The sequence below is a fragment of the Suncus etruscus genome, chromosome 4, assembly GCF_024139225.1.
Source record: "Suncus etruscus isolate mSunEtr1 chromosome 4, mSunEtr1.pri.cur, whole genome shotgun sequence".
NCBI lineage: Eukaryota > Metazoa > Chordata > Mammalia > Eulipotyphla > Soricidae > Suncus > Suncus etruscus.
In genome coordinates, this window is record NC_064851.1 from 89,796,819 (window position 1) to 89,815,821 (window position 19,003).

The window sequence follows — 19,003 nt, forward strand, 5'->3', positions numbered from 1 at the left end:
CTAATAGAACTCTAATAAATCATAATTTTTATTCATCCAAACAGCTAAAATGATTTCAACAGTAGTTAATAAGTTGCTTCATTTTGTGTATGTCTTAAATTTCATATCCCCCTTTTTAAAGCTACTTCATTACACATTCTATGTAACCCCCTAAGAGAATTAAATAATAAAGACTAACCAAAAGCTTAATATAGTGAATGAGTAAAAAGTGTAAAATACACATCAATTATAAAATGTCTTTTACTACATAAGTTACTATGACACCGCTTAATAAAATTTCTTTATATAATTGATGACTGAACTAATAACTCCTGAAAACACAATATGGATTGCTAAGGCATTTCTAAATTATGAGATTAAAACCTATAGTTAACTACATATATTATAATATTCAACATCGCTAGCTGACTACAAAAATAACATGTATCAGAGAACAGCATCAACTGCTATCATCTCAAGCTCCAATTTATAAAAAAAAATATGGCACATTTATGTCAATTGTTATTCATCATGTTAACTCAGTCTCAAAGCCAAATTTAAACAGTTCTTTTGCTTGGCAGACTTTTATGAACTAACCAAGGTCAGAATATAAGTACATTAAGAAATGTGCAGTCTTCATTTTCTTAAAAGCATAACTCAAAATACTGTATTTGAAGGAGCTAGCAAAAACACAAACATAAAAATTATAACTTGAACTTTCATAAGGCAATCAAACTTTTATTCTAAAACCTTAGAAAAGTACATGTTAATTTTATTGAAAACATAAAGACCCTAATATATAAATGATAAATGCGTTATGCTATTCCTTCAAACATAAAAAGCATATATAATAAAATCTAAATAATTTTTGGTTAACTTTCCTTCTTTAAAAGAATTTGCTATATAAGACAGAATTTTTTGGTTTCACCAAAATAACTTCTGAAATTCTTTTTGGGTTGGTTAGGAAATATCTTAATTTTAAAATCTTAAATTTTAGGACTATAACATAAATTATGTCTAAATCTTAAACATTAATAACTTTTTAGTTCTCAGTGTTAAATTTATATGCATTTTATATTATGTATGTACATTCCATATATATATAAATACAACTGATAAATTCTAAATAAAGACAGATTCTTCCCCATCCTTACTGATACCTTCAGAGAAGCCATACCTTCTTGACCAAAAAAACAGCTCTAACTTAGATATGAAGATGAGCTGAAAAATTTTATCAGAATACAAATAATAAACTATTTCAAGATGCTTGATATGATGTCTCATGTGGTCTCCTTAGAACAGTCAGGAGTTATCCCTGAGCAGGGAGCTAGAAAGAAGTGAGCTCTGAGTACAGTTAGGTATGGCACCCAAACAAATAAAAAGCCAAACCAAAACAACAGAAACAAAAGTCTGATCAAAAAAGATTTTTTTTAATCTCAAGTGTTCAGGAACTAGATCTCCCAAAAGAAAATGCTACCATATTTTAGAACATTGTTTTTTCAGGAGTCCAAGTCCCTCCAGCTAGTCTGTAAGATACACTATTTCTTGATCTTCCGAGCTGTCTTCTTACAAGTTTTCTCCTCCAAATTTTTCCTTCTTCTATGTAACTCATAATGAGATACATAACTAATCAACCAAATAAGAAAATGTTGCTTGAGCAAAAGCTAAGCAAAGCAATAAGATATAATTTTCTTATCTATGACATTTATAAAAATACAATCTACAGCATTTATTATATTATAGGTAGAGGTACAAACTGTTCTGATAATTCCTTAAAAGGTACTATGATCTATTCAATTTCTGTTTATGTTAAATCTATTCATATGAAACATATTAATTCCCCTTTCAGTAATTGAAAGGAATATCTATTTTATGGGATAGGACAAAGAAAAATAGATGAAAAAGGTTTTAATCCTCAGCATTTTTTACAATAATCTAAAGGTTTAGGACCAAGGAACTGGCCAAATAAACTGTGTTGTCTCTATTTGGTATACTATGCTATTATAAATTAAGAAAAATCTAAAAACATGTATACAGATGTTTTATTCTGTGTTTTTGGCAGTATATTAGGACAGAGGGCACAACATTCTTTGTAATTAGTTGAAATAACTATGAATAATTTTATTTTTTATTATATAAGTTCAAAGTTGCTTTATTTTTTCCTCAGTAAACATTAGTCCATAACAAAATAATGGAGACACAGTACACCAGCCACCTTGAATGTGGCCAAACTGGACTCAATCCTTGCCATAAATGACTCCTGAGAACAAAGAGAAGGAATACGTAGCACTACAGATTAATTAAAAATTAATTTAATAAGATAATACGAAATGCTTTTTTTTGGGGAAACCTATTCTCACATTTGTAAAGATAAAATTCACAAAGTATAACTATTTCTGCTAAGTGACATTGGTAATACAATTTTAACAGCAACTTTTAAGAAGCTACATTGAGGCACAGTGAAAGTTTAGGTGTTGGGAATGCAATTTTTGAGAATGGGTTCAAACCCATTTGCTACCTTAATCATCTCATAGGTCTATTTTTCTTTTCATGTGCTGATAGAGTGCAAGAAGAAAAGAGACACTTTTAGTAGTTGTAGAATATATTCTTATAAAAGAAGAACTCAAATGATATATTCTTAGCTTAATCTTGGCTTTTTAACCTTAGCTTCTCACACATGAGTTTAGGGAAATATGTACTTCATACCTGTGAGTGCCACTAATGTACTCTGGGTTGTCTCTAATCATCATCAATCCAAACATTAACAGTTGTGTGGACTGAACTCTACCAGGAATGTATCTTATAAAATATTAATAATAAATATTGGTATATAAAAAAGTAAATTTAAAAGAAAATATTGGAAACCTTTTAGGAATTTATGTAAGTATATTCATGTGTCACTTAATGATAGGAATACAGGCTAAAAACTGAATCCTTAGGTGACTTCATTGTGGTACTAATGACAAAATATAATTACATAATCCTAGATGCTATTGCTTACTACACATCAAGGACATACTGTACAGCATATTGGAACAACCATCATATATAAGGAGCATTGAGCATTGTTTTTTATTTGTCTTTTTTGTTTGTTTTTTTTGGGCCACACCCGTTTGATGCTCAGGGGTTACTCCTGGCTAAGCGCTCAGAAATCACCCCTGGCTTGGGGGACCATATGGGATACAGGGGGATCGAACCGCGGTCCATTCCTTGGCTAGTGCTTGCAGGGCAGACACCTTACCTCTAGCACCAACTCACTGGCACCGAGCATTGTTGACTAAAACATAATTAACTAATGAATGAGTATACTTATGCTTATGTTTTAGTCGTGTTCACTATATATATATTTTTAATCATTTTATTATTTGTTTTTGGGCCATACTTGGTGGCACTCAGAGGTTACTCATGGCTCTGTGCTCAGAAATTATTTCTGTAAGGCTCAGGGGAACATATGGGTTGTTGGGAATTCTGGGTTAGCATGTGCAAGATAAATACCCTACCCACTATGCTATCATTCCAGCCCCACTTTAATTTATTAATAAAAATCAATACATGTATTGTATTGTATCAATATATATATTATATATATATGGTTATATATGTGTGTGTATATATATATGGTTTTGGGGTTACACCCGGCAGTGCTCAGGGGTTACTAAAGGCTATATACTCAAAAATTGCTCCTGGCAGGCTCAGGGGCCATATGGGATGCTGGATTTGAACCACCATCCTTCTGCATGCAAGGCAAATGCCCTACCTCCATGCTATCTCTCCGGCCCATTTACCTGTATATTTATATATTTATTTATATATAAAAGTATTTTCAAATACTGAATTCAGATCCTTTACAAAATGGGACTACATAAACTAAACAAGTTTTACATGACAAAAAGAAACTTGGGCTAAAATTAAAATGCATTACTGCATAGTAGAAAATATTTCCCCAAAACACCATATATCTGATAAAGGAAATATCCAACATAGATAATAGAGAAAGTACTCACAAAGCTCAACAACAAAATAATCCCATCAAAAAATGAGGAGAGGAGATGAAAAAGTTTTTATTACTACTTACTATTAGAGATACAAATCAAAATAACAGTGATATTTTCCTGAGACCTGATGATATAATAGAAATATCTCCATAGTCCAAGGGCATCCATCAAAGAAAAAAAAAAAAAAGAAAAACTAGAAACAACTACTGCTGGTGGGGATGTATGAAAAAAAAAAAAAACCTACATTCATTGTTGGTGGTAATATAATTTGATTCAGACTACCAAAAAAAACGGTATAGCAAGTCGTCAAAAAAGTAATGATTTCCACAAGTCTCAGTGATTCCACTTCTTGGCATTTACCCCGCAAAAACATAAATATTAATTCAAAAAGGTATGTGCATACCTATGTTCACTGCATAAGCACAATAGCCAGATATTAAAACTACCCAAGAACAGATAAATGGATAAAGAAGTTATGTTATACATATAATGGAAAACTACATACACAGTTACAATATAAAATCTTACAGCTCACTGTAACCTGGGTGGAACTGGAAGACATAGTACTTGCAATAAATCAGAGGTAAGAGGACACAAATCACATGATTTCACTCCATGGTCTACAGAGAAACAAAACAAAGGGATAGATAATATCTAATGACAAACTCATGGCTCTGATTACAACACTGAAAATAACAAGCCTGGGGCTGGGTGAAAGGGAAAGAAGTAAACTAGAAGTGGCAGAAGGATAGTAGTAAAGTGACTTGGATCCCTTGGTGGTGATAAAGGTACAATTAAATTATAAATGTAAAATCTACTGTGGCCCAAGCTGTGGCACGGAGAGGTAAAGTGTCTGCCTTGCCGGCACTAGCCTAGGACAGACCGCAGTTCGATCCCCTGGTGTCCCATATGGTCCCCCAAGCCAGGAACGATTTCTGAGCACGTAGCCAGGAGAAACCCCTGAGCGTCACCGGGTGTGGCCCAAAAACAAACAAACAAACAAAAACCTCCAAAAAAAAAACAAAACAAAAAAAGCTACTGTTAGGAGGGGCGGAGCCATAGCAGCGCAGCGGTAGGGCTTTTTGCCTTGCATGTGACTGACCTAGGACTGACCAAGTTCGAACCCCAGCATCCCATATGGTCCCCTGAGCCTGCCAGGAGCAATGATTTCTGAGCGTAGAGCTAGAAGTAACTCCTGAGCATCATCGTATGTGGCCCCAAAACAAGACAAAAAAAAAAAAAAAAAATATATATATATATATATATATATATATATATATACTGTTATAGGCGGGAGATATAGCACAGCAGTAAGGCGTGTTTGCCTTGCACCTAGCAGATTCAGGACTAACGGTGGTTCAAACCCCAGCATCCCATATGATCCCACGTGCCTGCCAGGAGCGGTTTCTGGGAGCACAACCATGAGTAACCCCTGAGTGCCGCCGGGTGTGACCCCAAAACAAACAATGCTGTTAAAACTACCAAGTTACCTAAACTACAATAAAAAAATTTTAAATTAAAACAGGAACGTCTCCCTTTATTAGGAAGAGGTAGAAACCTTAAATCAGAAACCTTAAACTTTAAATTTTCCATCATCAGAAATGGATCTCAGGGGATCAGTCCAGATGAAAATTTATCACATTGAGGCCCACCAGTATGTTATCCACCTTCCTACAAATGCTTTACTGTTCTTTTTTTCTCACTCCTCTACAAAGTTCTTTTTATATAGAAACCACTTTTGTAAAAAAAAAAAAAAAAAAAAAAGGCTTCTTTGAGAATGAAAGTCCAGCATTTTCTATTCTCCAACACATTGCTAATTATTACAAAGATATCTCCATTATTTAAACAGGTATCAGATAATATCTCATTGTCCTTTTTTGATGTTATTGTTGTTCTTTTTTTGATTTGGGGGCCAAAACTGGCAGCCCAGGGGTTACTTCTGGCTGCACTTGGGGGACCATATGGGATATAGAATATTGAACCTGCATCAGCCACATCCAAGATGCTGTACCATCTCTCCAACTTTCTCCTTTTATTTTTGGATTACATTTGGTGATGATCAGGGTTTTGTACTCAAGAATCACTCTGGGAAGGCTCAGGGGACCATACAGAATGCTGGAGATTGAACAGGTCAGTCACGTGCAAGACAAATGCCTGGGCCAGAGCCAATAGCACAGTGGTAGGTAGAGCTTTTGACATGTCCCTCACCACTTTTCCCCAGCCTGTCAGGAGTGATTTCTGAGCCCAGAGCCAAATGTTAATACCTGAGCTCTAACTGCTGTGGCCGACCCCTTCCCCCAAAATAAATACAAGGCAAATGCCCTACCCATGTACTCTATCTTTCCTGTCCCAAAAAACATGTGGGGTGCACACCCAGCAGTGCTCAAGAGTTACTCCTGGCTCTACACTCAAAAATTACTCCTGGGAGAACCATATGCATGTTGGAGATTGAACCCGAGTGTCCCACATGTGAAGCAAATACCCTACCTATCTATTTTACTATCTCTCTTGCCCCTCACTATAGAATAAAAATATATACAGGACCTGATTGATTTTTTTATGTAGTTTTACTCATAGGAATCTATGAATGATGTTATGTAACTACATACAGTAAACAACTTTCAGGGAAGTTTTCATATGAGAATCCTATTAAGTCAAAGACTGGGTTTCTAGAAGTGCCTATGTGGCATTCTGATTATTTTGAAATGTAGGATGTGGAAAGACAAAAGATCCAAGATGTTTTTGTCTATCTCTCCATAAAATAGTAAATCTCTGTGGTAGTCAGGTCATAAGTGACAGTCTTATTCCCCAAACTACTAGTTTGCAAAATCTACTTCGGATGCATATGTAGGTAAGTCTAACACAAAGAAAATACCTTTCAATAACAAAGGTTTGTTTTGACTTTCTCTCCCAAGTTTTATTACCCCTTCCTAAAAACTTTATTACCTCCCTATAATGACCAAAAGAGGGGTTGACATTCTCTGACTTCCCTTGCATACATAATTGTCTTTTTCTATTATTAATTTTTCTATGTCCATTTAATTATTTGCCAGATATAAAAACCCAGAGGGATAGGAAAATATGTGCTGCCTCTGCAAGAGGAATAAGAGTAATAGGAGCATGGAGTAAATCAGGGACTGGTCCTTTGATAAGCTTAAGAGCAAGAGAGACAAATAGGTTGGCAGGGAAAAGGAAGTAAGGGAGGCATTCTAGTTATAAAAGTCAAATAAATACAAATGATATGTGGGCCTTTAAATTTTATTATCTCTCTCCTGGATTATCTGCAAGACTGCTGGGCTCTAGTGTTCCTAAAGCCACAGAGTATTCATGAGGAAAGGAGCACTGTAACTTTTAAATGCTCTTAAGCTTTAATCTCATTTGGTTTTCTTTCAAGTACCTGAAGATCACAGAAGGAAACCTTTATCAGGTCTCTGTGTTGGGGGTGGGACAGTGAGGAAGCAAAGCAAAGGAATTAATGGATATTGCATTCAAAGGCAATACCTCATTGAGCAAAGACTTTCCATCTCCCTCTAGGATCCTCTAGATGGGGCTTCTTACTTCTGGCCTGCCATTCTGGGTTGAGAAGGAAGGTAGGTCAGGGCAGCCAGCTATAAACCTTGTTATTCATTAGTGTCCAGATAACACAGGCTGAGCAGGGCCTGAGTGCCTGGAAGCAGTTTTCGGCTCTGTATTTGAGCACTGGGAAATCTCAGGGCATCAAAGCTCACCAGGCCCAATTTCTCATATGTCAAATGAATTTTGGGCTTGGGATCACTGAAGTCCTTTTGGGCATGAAACCCTAATAAATCTTTTTTTTTTTAATTTAAAAAAAAAAGGAAAGAAAATCTAAGTTACAAAGTACAATCAATGTATAATTGTTGTTGTTTTCCAGATTTTGGATTTAGGGTCACATCAGCAGTTCTCAGAAAACCATACAAGGCAGGAGATCAAATCTGGGCTCCCCACAAGTAAAACAGTAATTTTCCTTTTGAGGTATTTCTAGGGTCAAATTTATGTTATTTTAGGGGCTGGAGCAGTGGCACAAGCAGTAGGACGTCTGACTTGCACATGCAAACCTAGGACGGACTGCGGTTCAATTCCCCAGTGTCCCATATAATCCCCCAAGCCAGGAGCGATTTCTGAGTGCATAGACAGGAGTAACCTCTGAGAGTCACCAGTTGTGGCCCAAAAACAAAACAAAAAAAATTTATGTTACTTTTGATGGTTAGGAGATAGGTTAAGAATGTGCCAAAATTGTATAAATTTTTTTTCAATTCTAAAATCATTTTCCTTTGATTTCTTAAACACTTCCCACCAAAGACAAAGCAGGTGGAAATGAACTTTTCTCAATCATGTTCTCTATTTTGAAGAACAATTTCAACATTTAAGAAGCTACTGAGAAACAAATCAATCTTTTAACACATATTTAAAGTACAAGCTAAACAACAATAAAAATTTTAAAATAATTGAGGAGTTTTGGTAAGAAACTGAGAAAATCTGACTTGACAGTGGCATGATAAAATTGGTAGCTGTCTAAGAGATCATGTTAATTAACTATAAACATGCCCAATAAGTACCAAACCTTAGTTTTAGATAAGTTACTTCTTTTTTTTTTAATTTAAGGTACAAAGATTTACAAAGTTGTTCAGTTTAGTTTCAAGCTTCCAATGTTCCACCAGCAGTGTCAACTTCCTTCCACCAATGGCCCCAGGTTCCTTTCCATCACAAGCATGTTCCCATCACAGGCATATTTTGTTGTTGTTATTATTGTTTTTGGGGGGACCACACCTAGTGATGCTCAGGAGTTATTCCTGGCGATGTGCTCAGAATTTGCTTCCAGCTTGGGGAAGAACTGCAGTCCATCCTAGGTTAGTGTGTGCAAGGCAAACGCCCTACTGCTTGCGCCACTGCTCTGGCCCATCACGGACACATTTTCTTAAGCTTAGTTATTGTTAAATTTTTGAAACTTTTTGAAGTCCATCTGAAGATTTATTAAATAGTATTGAAACTATAATCTTTATGGTTTCAGATAATGAATAAGTGATTAATAAGTAATGATACAAGTAGAAATAGCCGATATTCAAAGCTTTGTGAGCCAAAGAAATGGCATCATTATCCCCATTTTACAAATAAGAAAACTGAAGATCTGAGAGATTAAACAACATACACATATCTGATTATTATTATTATCTGATTTTACAACCAGCCTTTCTTATCACATCTCTAGAAATGGATGGTACAGAGCAGGGAAAGGAATCTAAAAACAATTTGGGTGAAGAGAACTCTGCACTGCAACAATGAAGAACCTATAAATTGCTGTGATTTCTAAACATATCTATTTTAAAATACAGTCCTTTAGATCAGTTGGGGAGGCAAGTCTTCCAATGGGTGCTTAAGATACATGAAGTTTCCTCCAAGTAACTTGTGGCAGATGTTGTTCCTCATATCTGAGGTGGTGCTGCTCAGTGGCTACTCAGGGTCTACTTTCAGCAGTTTGGGGACATACCCAGTATTAAGTGGGCCATGTATATAGGAATTCAAGTGAGAGTCAGGATATACTCAAGACAACTGTTTGGTAAACTCTGTACTAACTCTCTAGCCCAGCTATCAATTCTTAAAGATAAGCACTGTGTCAAAACATTACATGTATTTACATTTTAAAAGAGGTCCCTGACATTGTCATAACCCTTTTAAAGAATCTCCCTGTTCCTTCTTTTTCTCTGCCACCTCTCTTTATGAAGAATGCCCAACTAAATAATTATAAATGTCTTTACATCCTGTAATATTTATAATGAGAATAAGATCAAACTGACCTGTTTGCTTTTCTATGGTAGGCCACTAATAATGTACTTAAAAAAACTATGGATGATAATTAATTTTATTAATTATAATTTGGTGTGTGTTAAAAAAAGAGATAGTCTTATATGGTAAATATAGCCCAAACCCTATATTTTAACAGGAAAAATAGGGTGTTGTTTATATGCCCAGTCATCTTATATCCAGAAAATACAGTATTTGTTCTGGAAATGATCTTTGAGTCGGGAATCTGGTATGTGCCCATGTTCAGTATTAGGGGTATCTCAGAGCAGGGTGAGCAGTAGAATAGGCAAGGCAACTTTATCAAGGGTTTATAATATTCTCTAAAGTCAGGTTTTAATTTTTGTTTTCATCATTTGCAAATTTTCCATATCCAAACTTTCTATACAAATAAATTGGACAATCACTTTTTAAAAAAAAAAAACTTTGTTTGGGGGCCACATTTGGCAGAGCTTGGGTACCAGATGGGGGCAAGAATTAAACTCAGCTACAAGTTACTCCTTGTGCAAGACAAGTGTCCTACAAGCTGAACTATTGTTTTGGCCCTCCCATATAAATAAACTAGGCAGTTATGTTTCAAAATACAAGCATTTAGTTTTAGTCTGTCAAGAGATATCATATTCCCATGACTGATTCTTAACTTTTAATTTACAGAGTTAACTAACAGTGAACATAAAGATTCCATGAACAATGGAAGGACAGTGAATGTAATATAAACATATTTTACCAGTCATTGTATGAACAGTTTCTGTAAACTTAGAATTCTCTAATTAGGTCAAGAATGAAAATCTAAAGCCTGATTTGAGAAATTTAAGAAGATAACTCTGGTCCCCACAGCTGACTGACTCTAAATCTTAACTGATAGAATACTAACGTTTGCAAACAGTCACTCAACCCTGCCCCATTATATTTTTGCAGATTCCAGTCTGTGAAGGGAGGAATTCCCACTAACTATGTAACCCTATTATGTATAAACTTTCCATAATTTCTCACACACACACACACACACACACACACACACACACACACACACACACACACACACACACACACTCCTTTTGATGTCAGAGGATGGCTCAAGCACTAGAGCATGAGTCTAACACTGAAAACCCTGACCTCAATTCCTGTTACTTCAAACTACTTCAGCCCTACTACCCTACTTCTAAGTGTAGACTCAGTTGCCCTGAGAATACTACTGGCCTCAATGAGTAAAATGAGCCTAGTGGAGGCTCTTTGTGTAAGCACCAAGAAAAATAACAGTTACTATAAAATGAAACTTCTTTATTTTTCTCCTTCCAAAATGAAACTTCTTGATTCTATAAAAAGATACACGGATCAGGGCCAGAGAGATAGCATGGAGGTAGAGCGATTGCCTTTCATACAGAAGGTCGGTGGTTCGATTTCCTTGGTCCCCCGAGCCTGCTGGGAGTGATTTCTGAGAGCAGAGCCAGGAGTAGCCCCTGACTGCTGCCTCGTGTGACCCCAAAACAAAACAAAACAAAACAAAAAAAAGATACATGGGGTCACAGAGATAACTCAATAGGCTAAGTACATACTTTACATGCAGGAGGCCAGAATTCAATGCCCTGTACCACCACATTTTTAGTCCCGAATACCAAGGGTATTCAACAACCCTCTTGTTGTCAGAGAGTAGGCCCTGAGCACTATTGGTTGTGATAAAAAAAAAATAAATATAATACAATAAATGAAAATTAAGGAGGAATGGGGCAAGGGAAATGCAACTTTTTCTAATAATTTTGTTGACCTGTTTTAACTTGAGTTTTGTTGTTCTAACATTGCTTTCTCAACTATAATTTTATAAAAATCAAACTGACAAAAGTCAATCATGTACTAAATAGTTACTATATATTTCAGAAATTCCCAGAAGTTATTTACAAAGTTTTTAATGGGCAAGGGTCTTAATCTTAATTTTAAAATTGGACATTAAAAACAACCTTCATCAAGTTAGTACTGGAAAGCCCAGAGTATCATTCTGTGATGAATATCTGACAATATTTTCATAGAAATACTAGCACACATTTGTTAAAAATTTACCATAAAGGGGCTAGAGAGAGAGTACATCATGCTAGGTGCTTGCTTGCCTAATATGCAATTATCCAAGATTCAGTTACTATCACCACAAATGCTCCCCAGAGCACAGCCAGGAGTGATCTCAAGATCTCAGATCTAGGAGTAAGCCCTGAACATGGATGGCTGAGTGTAGTGCAAACACAAACAAAATATTTTACCGTATCACCAATAATCCATCTATGCTATTATTATAAAAAATAATGACAGCAATTAAGCCAAATTTATGTCCTAAAAGCTTGGCTCAGAAAGTATAGTCCAAACTTCTGACATGTTAAAGATCATACTTTCCAAATCTTAACACATAAGTTAGCTCATGAGGGTGTGGTAGAGAACTTAAATCTATGGAAGAATCAAAAATAGAGGAACAAGAAAGATAAAAGGCAGAAGTTAATCCATTCAAGACAAGAAGTCTCTATGATAGAGTTCTAAAGTCTGCTAAAGTGTGATAGTGTTCTAAAGAGTTCTGTGTGATAGAGTTCTAAAGGGTGTGAAGTTTAGGCCCTCTTTATTACCACTCTTTCATCTTTGAAAGAAAACATTTACAGCACAGATTTAGAATAATGTGAGTTACTTAACTTTATTCATTTTTGTTTACAAAGGAATAAATCTCAGGGACCTATCTGATAAAAAGTCATAACTCATTTCTTTAAAGCTCTGATTAAATGACTGTAGTTTTTTGTGGGGAGAGAGGTTTTAGTTTTGGGGTCACATCCAGCAGTGCTCAGGGACCACTCCTGATGGGGATCAAACCCAGGTAGGGTGCTTGATGACTCTCCAGCCCAGCACTGAAGCTAATTATAATTATTGTGGCCTTTTTAGTTCCTCAAGGCAACATGAAATGTTAAAAAGCATATTTAGTTTCATCACTTCTTGCAAGACTAGACAAGCTCAAACCAGTAAGGTGCTAAAGTGTTGGCATCATACAGACACAGCATGCCATATAATTTCCTTTACATGCTTAATGAAAACCTTTTGGTCTAGAGACAAAGATAATATGAATGTACATGAAAAGATAGGCATGCTGTTAATATGCTATCCTCAACTGACTCCCACTGACCCATTATTTTTGCTCTACATGAGTTCCTTTACTGATTAGTGCCAGCAACTTTTAAACAATACTTATCACTAGTATTTAAAATAATTTCATTGGGCAATTGAGATTGTCCCTCATGGCCAGCTCACAGGACTCCAAAAGCATGGCACCTATAAATTACACTGATTCATATATCACGGCAACTAAAGCAAATACAGATTTGAGGTTAATTTATCTAGGGGTTTTGAATGAATATCTATTTAATGGAGGGTGGAGATGAGGGTAAGAAGACAATTGGTGAGAAGCAGGGTTTTTGTTGTTGTTGTTGTTGTTGCTGCTACTGTTGTTTGTTTGTTCATCCCCTTTCCAATTTGAGAACCTTGTCAGGATTGTAAGAAAAAGAAAAATATCTTGGGGAAACATGGGAATTAATATCCAGCATTCCCTTAAGTTTTGAAGATTTCTTTCTCTGAGAGGCCTCAAAGAAGCAGAAAAAACTGATGGACCAGGAAAGAGAGTATATCTGCACAGTGGAATAAAGACAATTTGCCTGCAGTAAACTGAAGAGATTCCTTATCTACTTTATCAATTAGAGTTTTATCAAATTTATCTAGTTGCGCATTAAAGTCACAAGTTCTAAAACTGCTGCTTTCCATACTTACGCCAGCTAAATAATACCTTTCACTATTTCAAAATTAGTTCTGTTTACTCTCTGAAAATGGATAATTAGGAAGCTTTGTAAGATCTACTGAAAGTCAAAACACACAACTTACTGTCAGACTCCATTTAAAAAAAAAAAGTCATACTTCCACTTGTAATGCATTTTAGGTGTCTACATCAGATTTAGAATAAAAGCTTTAATTTCCTTCCTACAATACTCGGGTTGTGAAAAATTTAGGCTGCCAGTTTTAGCCAGGCAAAACTTAACTCTATGAACACAAAGAACTCAGTGCCTGGTGAACAAGTACATTCAAGTTCCGAATGACTGGGTCCGCAGAACTGGGTTCTGGAGCTCTGGGTTCTTCAACTTTCTTCTGTAGAATTATATAGTCTAGTGTGATTTTTAAGGTCTTCTTCAGCTTTCAGCTGGTCACAAACTAACCGCATGTTCCAAGTTCCAAATGAGCGTGCTCATAAATAAGCTTCAAGTCCATGTTTGTCCTACAATTTATCACTACGGCTGTTGTGGACACAAACCTGTTGCAATTCCTAGCTGGAACCTAGGAGTACAAGGGACAGTGGGTGGACCAGCTCTTCCCAGTTTGCATTCTTCAAGAAAAGGAAGTGTGCCCCCTAGGATGGGTAGGTCTCAAGTTTCACCTTGCCATCTGTAAGCAAGCACAGGGTGCCACCTGGCAGAGAAGCACCGACTGACTAAAAATGCCGGGGTGTTCAGGAATGTTTTAGAACCCTCCCCCTCATTTTTATAAAGTCAAGCTTGACTGATGCTTTTTGCCTTTGCGTTCAAACTTCATTCCAGTGCCAAGCCCAAGCCTTCGGAGAGGACTGTTAAAGCATCTTCGCTCTCACTGTTCTCCGGGAATGATTAACCAGGTACCAGCTCGTGACTGCGGCTTGTACACTACCTGCCCGTACCTTTCATAGCTACCTCTCCTAGCTCCATCACCAGCCAAAAGGCCAAGGGGTTCAACCTCTGCTCGGAATTGGCCACGTCTGCTAGGTCTCTAAAACACGGAAATCGAAAGCGCCTTTGACCCAGAACCAGGTGGAAGTGAAAAAAGCACTTCCCTCCCCCGCGGGACTGCCAGCCCCTGAGCGCCAAAGCTCAGTCAGTCCCCGGGGCCAAAACGACCCCCGGCCTGGGCCATCCGAGCACTCACCTCTTTGATCTTTGCCCTCTTGTCCGAGATGTCAGAGTCGGAGGGCGGCCGGCCCACCGCCCCGATGGGGGGTACGAAGTCCACCGCGGGGAGCCCCTGGAACGCCTCCTCCTGGCGCTGCTGGTCGTGGACCACCTTCTCCTTCTCCAGCAGGATGTCCCTCTGGATCTCCTCGGGCAGCTTCTGCAGGGTCTCCTTGGCTTCCCGGAGAGCCCGCTCATGGTTCTCGCGGATCCGGGCCAAGTTGTCCTCCAGGGCGCCGGCCGGCTCCCCGGCTCGGTGGCCGGGGGCCGGCTGCAGGGCCGGGCTGGAGTGGAACAGGACCCCGCTGAGCAGCTTGGACGAGTCGGGCAGGAAGAAAATCGCCCCGAAGCAAAGCGTGATGAAGGCGCTGAAGACCAGCAGCAGGACGAACTTCTCCGTCAGGCGGAAGGCGGCGGGGCCCGAGCCCTTCCTGCCCACGCCGGCGCCGCCGCCGCCGCCGAGCCCCCCGCCCAGGCCGCCGCCCGCCGGGCTGCCGAAGAGCGGCAACAGGCCCCCCGCCGGCATCGCTCCGGCCGCCGCCACCGCCTCCTCCGCGCAGCCCGCCGTCCAGGGGCCCCGCGCCGCGCCGCTCGGCGGGCAAACTTCACCGCCGCCCCGCGTCAGCGGCTGCGGGGCCGGCTCGGGCGCATTCGGGCCGCCCCACCCCGGGGGCCGGGCTGCGGGTCTCCCCGGGGGCAGCGACGCCCTCCCGAGTCTTCTCCCGGGGGCGGCTCCGCCGGCACACCAGCACGCGCGACACACCAGGGCGGGCGGCAACCCCTGCGGGCAGAGAAGAGAAGCAAAAGGGAGAAAGAAATTAGGTGGGGAACGGGGGGCGATGCCCAGCGGCTCTCCCCGCCTTCGCGCCCCAGCCTCGGGGATCCCCGGGGAACCCGCTCCGAGACCCCCCTCCACACACACACACACACACACACACACACACACACACACACACACACACACACACACACACACACACACACACACACACACACACACACACACACACTGGAGACTTCAGGGGAAGTTTCCGCGCCCCGGTGCGGGGGTGCTGCGGGACGGGCACACCTGGAGCGTGCCAAGGCCGGCACCTCGCGCACCTCGGGGCGGGAAGGGATCCGCAAGAGTTGGGGTGCAGGGGGCGGCTCAACTTCGCCCGCTCTCCATCCCCGAGCTGGGACTCGCCCAAGCCTGCGGTCCGCGGGCGGAGCGTGTGTGCCCCGGTGCCAGCTCCCCGTGGATCGCGCGCGCGCCCACCTGGGGGGGGCCACAGCCGGAGGGAGCCTCGGAGCGGAGCCGTCACACCCCGCGCGCTCACACTCGCTCACTCGCTCGCTCGCTCACCCCGCGCGGTGGCCGCTGCGCTGCGCTCCGCTCGCCGGGCGGTCGGAAACGGGGGCGGGGACGCGGCCGGAGAGTGATGCATCAGCGCGGCCGGGCCAATCAGGCGCCGCTCGGGGGGGCCCCCGCGGGGGTGGGGCCGCGGCGTGGAGAGGGGCCTCTCCGGGTGGGTGGGGAGTTGTCGGGAAACGCAGCCTCGCGGGGGCCGGGAGGGCGCGGGGGTCCCCGGGCGCGCGGCCAAGCCACGCAACGAGACGCACGGGTTGGGCAAGGAGATAGAAGGGGGAAGCCGTGCACCCCAGGGTCGAGGTGCGGGTGGGGCTCAGGGTTGCCGACCTGGGGTCGCGGTCCCCGCGTGGGGTGGACGTCGAGTCGCTGACAGTTGCGGGAGCTGCTTGGAGACCTCCCAGCGGCGAGCGCAGCTCCGTGCCTGACCATGGAGGGTCCCTCCGGAGCAGCTCCTCCTGGAAGGTGCAGGCTGGTGCTGAGAATCACCCGGCACTGGGTCCTACCGAGGCGCATCTTTTCTCCGTTTCCTCTCTTTATTTTTTAACCAACCCCCACTTTGGTTAGCCTGTGTCAGGAATTTCCCCCCTCCGGTGTCCAGTTAAGCCAGAAAGTCCCTAGGTGATGCACGGAGATCCGGAGAGCCAGCGAGCTGTCTAATCTAACATGCTTTGACATCCTAAGTGACTACGATTATGTGGTTGCTTAGAATTTTTTCCTGGTGCACCCACTCCCCCTTAAAAAAAAAAAAGAAGAAAAGAAAAAGTACTCCCCCACTCGCTTTCTACTTTCCAAATTCACTTACCTCATAGAAGCTGGTCAAATTTTCCATTTAAAGAAGACTTGTTTTATGTTGCCATAGCGTCATGCAATAAATTTGAACACTGCTGCAATTTAAGTTTTGTTATTTGGCGACTACTTCCAGCGAAGCAAGATTGGGGGCCAGAAAAAATTGTTTTCAAGGCAAGAGTATTTTCCAACATGTGTTGGCTAATTCTTAATTCCCCTGTTGCTCTGCAAACAAAGTTATCTGGAAGGAAAAAGTCCACTAATTTCCCACCAGGAAAGCTATTATCCTAGTCCTCGGCCAGTCTGGAAACGTGACTTTAACTCTGTTTCTGCTGTTGTTTTAAACAGCAGGGAACAGCTGGCACCTTTAGAAATGTGCCTACAGTGTGGTGGTTTTCAGGTGTTTGACTGTTGGACAAAAATAGAAAGCGACACAAAATTTCTTATTACGTTGTCACTTAAGTATCTATTTTAACTATTATGTTTTTTTCTATATCTTTTTCGTAAAAATAAAAGCCATACATTTGACATGTTTGTTAATAATTGGTTTTTGTTTCATAAATCCAACTTTATTGGCTTGGTTGTTTTGATAATTGCTATAAAATTCTATGCCCAGAAGAGTGCAGCATATCCAAGCAGGGTTAGAATGTTTAGGAGGATTGTACAGCAAACAGGGAAATTTTTGTTTCCAAGTACAATTGTTAAGCTATGGATAGAATGAAAAGTTTGTTTTCAACAACACCCTTAAAATGGACATATTCACAAATAAATAATACTTAGAGTTACATATCTCATGAATAAATCTGGTTGTGTTCATCTTTTCTGGAATGTTTTATTATTTTATCTATAAAATTTTAAGATTGAATTACATTTTTTTTTTTTTTGCTTTCTGGGCCACACCTGGTGACGCTCAGCGGTTACTCCTGGCTATGCGCTCAGAAATCGCTCCTGGTTTGGGGGACCATAAGGGATGCCGAGGGATATGGGACGCCAGAGGATGGAACCGCCCTCCGTCCTAGGTTAGCCGCATGCAAGGCAAATACCCTACCACTTGTGCCACTGCTTCAGCTCTGAATTACTTCTTATAGCCACAAATATATATATATATATATATATATATATATATATATATATACACATATAATCTTTACATCTAATAATTCAGTCTATCTCAGAAAAACAATAAAAGTTACTCTTAAGGGCTCGTTAATATGGGATGAAAAGATTATAAAGCTAATTCTATTTCTGGCACTCTTTAATTTTGATACAAACCTGCTTGGGCATTAATCCAATTTTATAGAGTGGAGCCAATAAATATTTAGTCTTTGGACTTAAAATGTTTTTTTCCTAAAACTTTAAACTTTATTTTTATTAAATTTAAATTGTTTAAAGTGATTGCTCCATTGATTTCTGTTCACCTTTAATAAGTTTATTTTAAGATTTTTATTACCTGTAATCTTATGAAATAGATTTATTATGAGTGAAAGCTGTTTTAATTATTTGTTAAATGAGATATTAACATGGATAGTCATCATAGGATACATAATACAAGGTGTCTATTTTAAGTAAGAGTAGAGATATGTAGGAACTCCCTTGAACAAAAACAAATTTTAAAAATTCACAGAAAAAGTGTTTGAAGAGACATACCAACTACATTAACCATGTAAAACAAAAATAAAGGTGGCTGGTTCTGGTTCCAGACCAATAAAGCCTTGAATTCAACTCTCCCACACCATATCTATCTGAAGATGTGTGAATATAAAAGAAGTCATTGCTCTCTTACTATATAAGTAATCTAATTTAAATTTAGTAATGTCAGTAATCTTTTTTTTTGGGGGGGGGGTGTTTGGGTCACACCCGGCAGTGCTCAGGGGTTACTCCTGGCTCTACACTCAGAAATCGCCCCTGGCAGGCATAGGGGACCATATGGGATGCCAGAATTCGAATCACCATCCTTCTGCATGCAAGGCAAACACCTTACCTCCATGCCATCTCTTCGACCCTGTCAATAAACTTTTTCAGCTTTTATATTTAGTTGCTTTCCTTTTTTTCTTTGTTTCTTTGTTTTTCTTTTTTCTTTCTTTCTA

At 40.0% G+C, this 19,003-nt stretch overlaps 1 protein-coding gene and 1 long non-coding RNA gene across 2 annotated transcripts in view; both read right to left on the minus strand.

Moving 5' to 3' along the window:
- MAN1A1 (mannosidase alpha class 1A member 1) overlaps positions 1 to 15,320 on the minus strand; it is a 221,995-nt gene extending 206,675 nt beyond the window's left edge. Inside the window, 1 exon segment of the mRNA XM_049771358.1 lies at positions 14,757 to 15,320. Coding sequence (XP_049627315.1) covers positions 14,757 to 15,305 — 549 coding nt within the window. The 5' untranslated portion in view covers positions 15,306 to 15,320.
- Positions 1 to 15,789, minus strand: part of LOC126006058 (uncharacterized) — a 684,655-nt gene extending 668,866 nt beyond the window's left edge. The window contains exon 1 of the long non-coding RNA XR_007494835.1: positions 15,754 to 15,789. This is a non-coding gene — a long non-coding RNA (uncharacterized LOC126006058). The remainder of the gene's footprint in view (positions 1 to 15,753) is intronic.
- Between the last annotated feature and the right edge of the window lie 3,214 nt (positions 15,790 to 19,003).